Source organism: Austrofundulus limnaeus, unplaced genomic scaffold, assembly GCF_001266775.1.
Source record: "Austrofundulus limnaeus strain Quisiro unplaced genomic scaffold, Austrofundulus_limnaeus-1.0 Scaffold206, whole genome shotgun sequence".
NCBI lineage: Eukaryota > Metazoa > Chordata > Actinopteri > Cyprinodontiformes > Rivulidae > Austrofundulus > Austrofundulus limnaeus.
In genome coordinates this window covers 876,202-878,133 of record NW_013952608.1, presented here as the reverse complement: position 1 = coordinate 878,133, position 1,932 = coordinate 876,202, and the positions used below count along the sequence as shown (strand labels likewise).

The 1,932-nt window shown below is 49.2% G+C and overlaps 1 protein-coding gene across 1 annotated transcript in view; it reads left to right on the top strand.

Annotated features, from left to right (window-relative positions):
- Positions 1-1,145: 1,145 nt before the first annotated feature.
- zmym2 (zinc finger, MYM-type 2) overlaps positions 1,146-1,932 on the top strand; it is a gene marked incomplete at both ends in the record, with an annotated part of 15,244 nt that continues 14,457 nt past the window's right edge. The window contains 1 exon segment of the mRNA XM_014018978.1: positions 1,146-1,829. Within this exon segment, the coding sequence (XP_013874432.1) occupies positions 1,146-1,829 (684 nt within the window).

Below are 1,932 nucleotides of genomic sequence, written 5' to 3'. Positions count from 1 at the left end.
ACACACACACACACACACACACCTTTAATCTTTACAAGCATATTTACCTGAGCAATGATGAAGGTGCAGCACGGTGGCTCAGTTGGTAGAGCTGATGCCTCTCAGCAAGAAGGTCGCCGGATCAAATCCCGGCCCGTGGACCTTTCTGGGTAGAGTTTGTGTGTTCTCTCCGTGCATGTGTGGGTTCTCTCCGGGCACTCCGGCTTCCTCCCACACACCAAAAACATGACTGTTAGCAGTGGTTCCCAAACTTTTTATCTTCTGACCCRCAAAATATTCATGGCAAAAACTTGTGACCCCAAATATTACTGGTCTCTGAGTACACAAACTTTGTTAATAACCCTAAAAACAAAGGCTACACAAATATTTATACTTATTTTGTGTTTTTGTAATAATTATAGGGAAAATATTACCTCACCAATTACTTTATTACCCTTTAAATTGATTTCTGAAGTGTAGTGGTTCTCAAACCTTTCAGCTTTTAACCCACAAAATAACAGTAGCAGAGACCTGTGCCCACAACTATTTTTGGGATGATAAACATTTGTATCATGTCAACTAAACATGGGCATAGTAACAATATTTATTATTCTACAGTTATACATTTTAGGCAGCTAAGGCAAAAATGTAATTAATTTAGAAAATCTTTTCAGGACCCCACCTTGATGTTTCAGGACCCCACTTTGGGTCCCGACCCCAACTTTGGGAACCACTGGGTTAATTGATAACTCTAAATTGTCCCTGTGATGGACTGGAGACCTGTCCAGGGTGTACCCTGCCCCTCACACTCTGACTGCTGGATATGGGCACCAGTGACCCTGAAAGGAAGAAGCGGGTATAGATGATGGATGGATGATAAAGGTGTTCCTAAAGGACTGCATTTTATTTTTATCTAAATCAACCTCTCCTTGATTTGCTTTTGTAAACTCAGAGGTTGTAGATGTCTTTAAAGCAACAAGCCTGAGTTGAACCCAATTTTTAAAGAAAAAGACGAAGCGAGGAATGATTTAAACACAGATGAGGTGTTACCGTGGCAACGAGGAGGCTGTCCTCTGGGGACACCTGAGCTACCTGTGCAGCTGTCAGATATGGTCTAATTACTGACGCCGCCCTCACCTGACTGCATCCTTTTCTTTGTGCTGCAGGTGGTTGCCTTAGTGATGGATGGGGAGTCGGAACCAAGCCCTGTCGTGGCAGAGGAGGCAGAGAGGGAGGAGCCTACAGATGCCACTCCTCCCCCCCAGCAACACACCACCTCCCCTGATGAAGGGTCTGGGGAGGCAGTTTCCATGGAAACAGAAGAGGAAGCCACAAAGGAGCCCAGCGTGGACGACGACGATGATGATGTAGTTCTTGTAGAAGAGGAAGATCCCAAGCCTTCCACTGCAACTTCCTCCCAAGACACTCCCAGCGCAGAGCGCTCAGAGCCAGCTGGTGCTGATGCTGCTGCCGTGGCAACCGTGGACACGGCGGCAATGCCCAGCTCTCCTCCGTCTTCCAGCACGTCTGTGGTGGAAGCACYTCAGACGGCTGCGACCGCAGCACCTGAGCCCATCGTCATCGATGACGAGGAAGACTCCGAGCAGAAGGAAGCCTCTCTCTCACCTGTGCACCCTGAAGGCCCCTCCYCCCCACACTCACCCAGTGCTCTGAGCACCGCGGAGCACTCAGAGATCAGGATCTCCAGTGTCACCACGCTGGGCTCCTGCAGCCAGAAGAACCTGTCCCTGTCTGCAGCGAACACACCACCACATCCAGCAGACGAGCAGGCAGACATGAACCTGATGATCACCTCTGTCACGTCTCTGCAGGGAGCCGCGGTGTTATCGGTAAGGCTGCCTTCTCAATAGCCTACATGCCACGGACATCTGGTCCAGCACGTGATGCCACTCCGATCACTTCCGGTTCACGGTCAACACAGTGTTAGCGAAA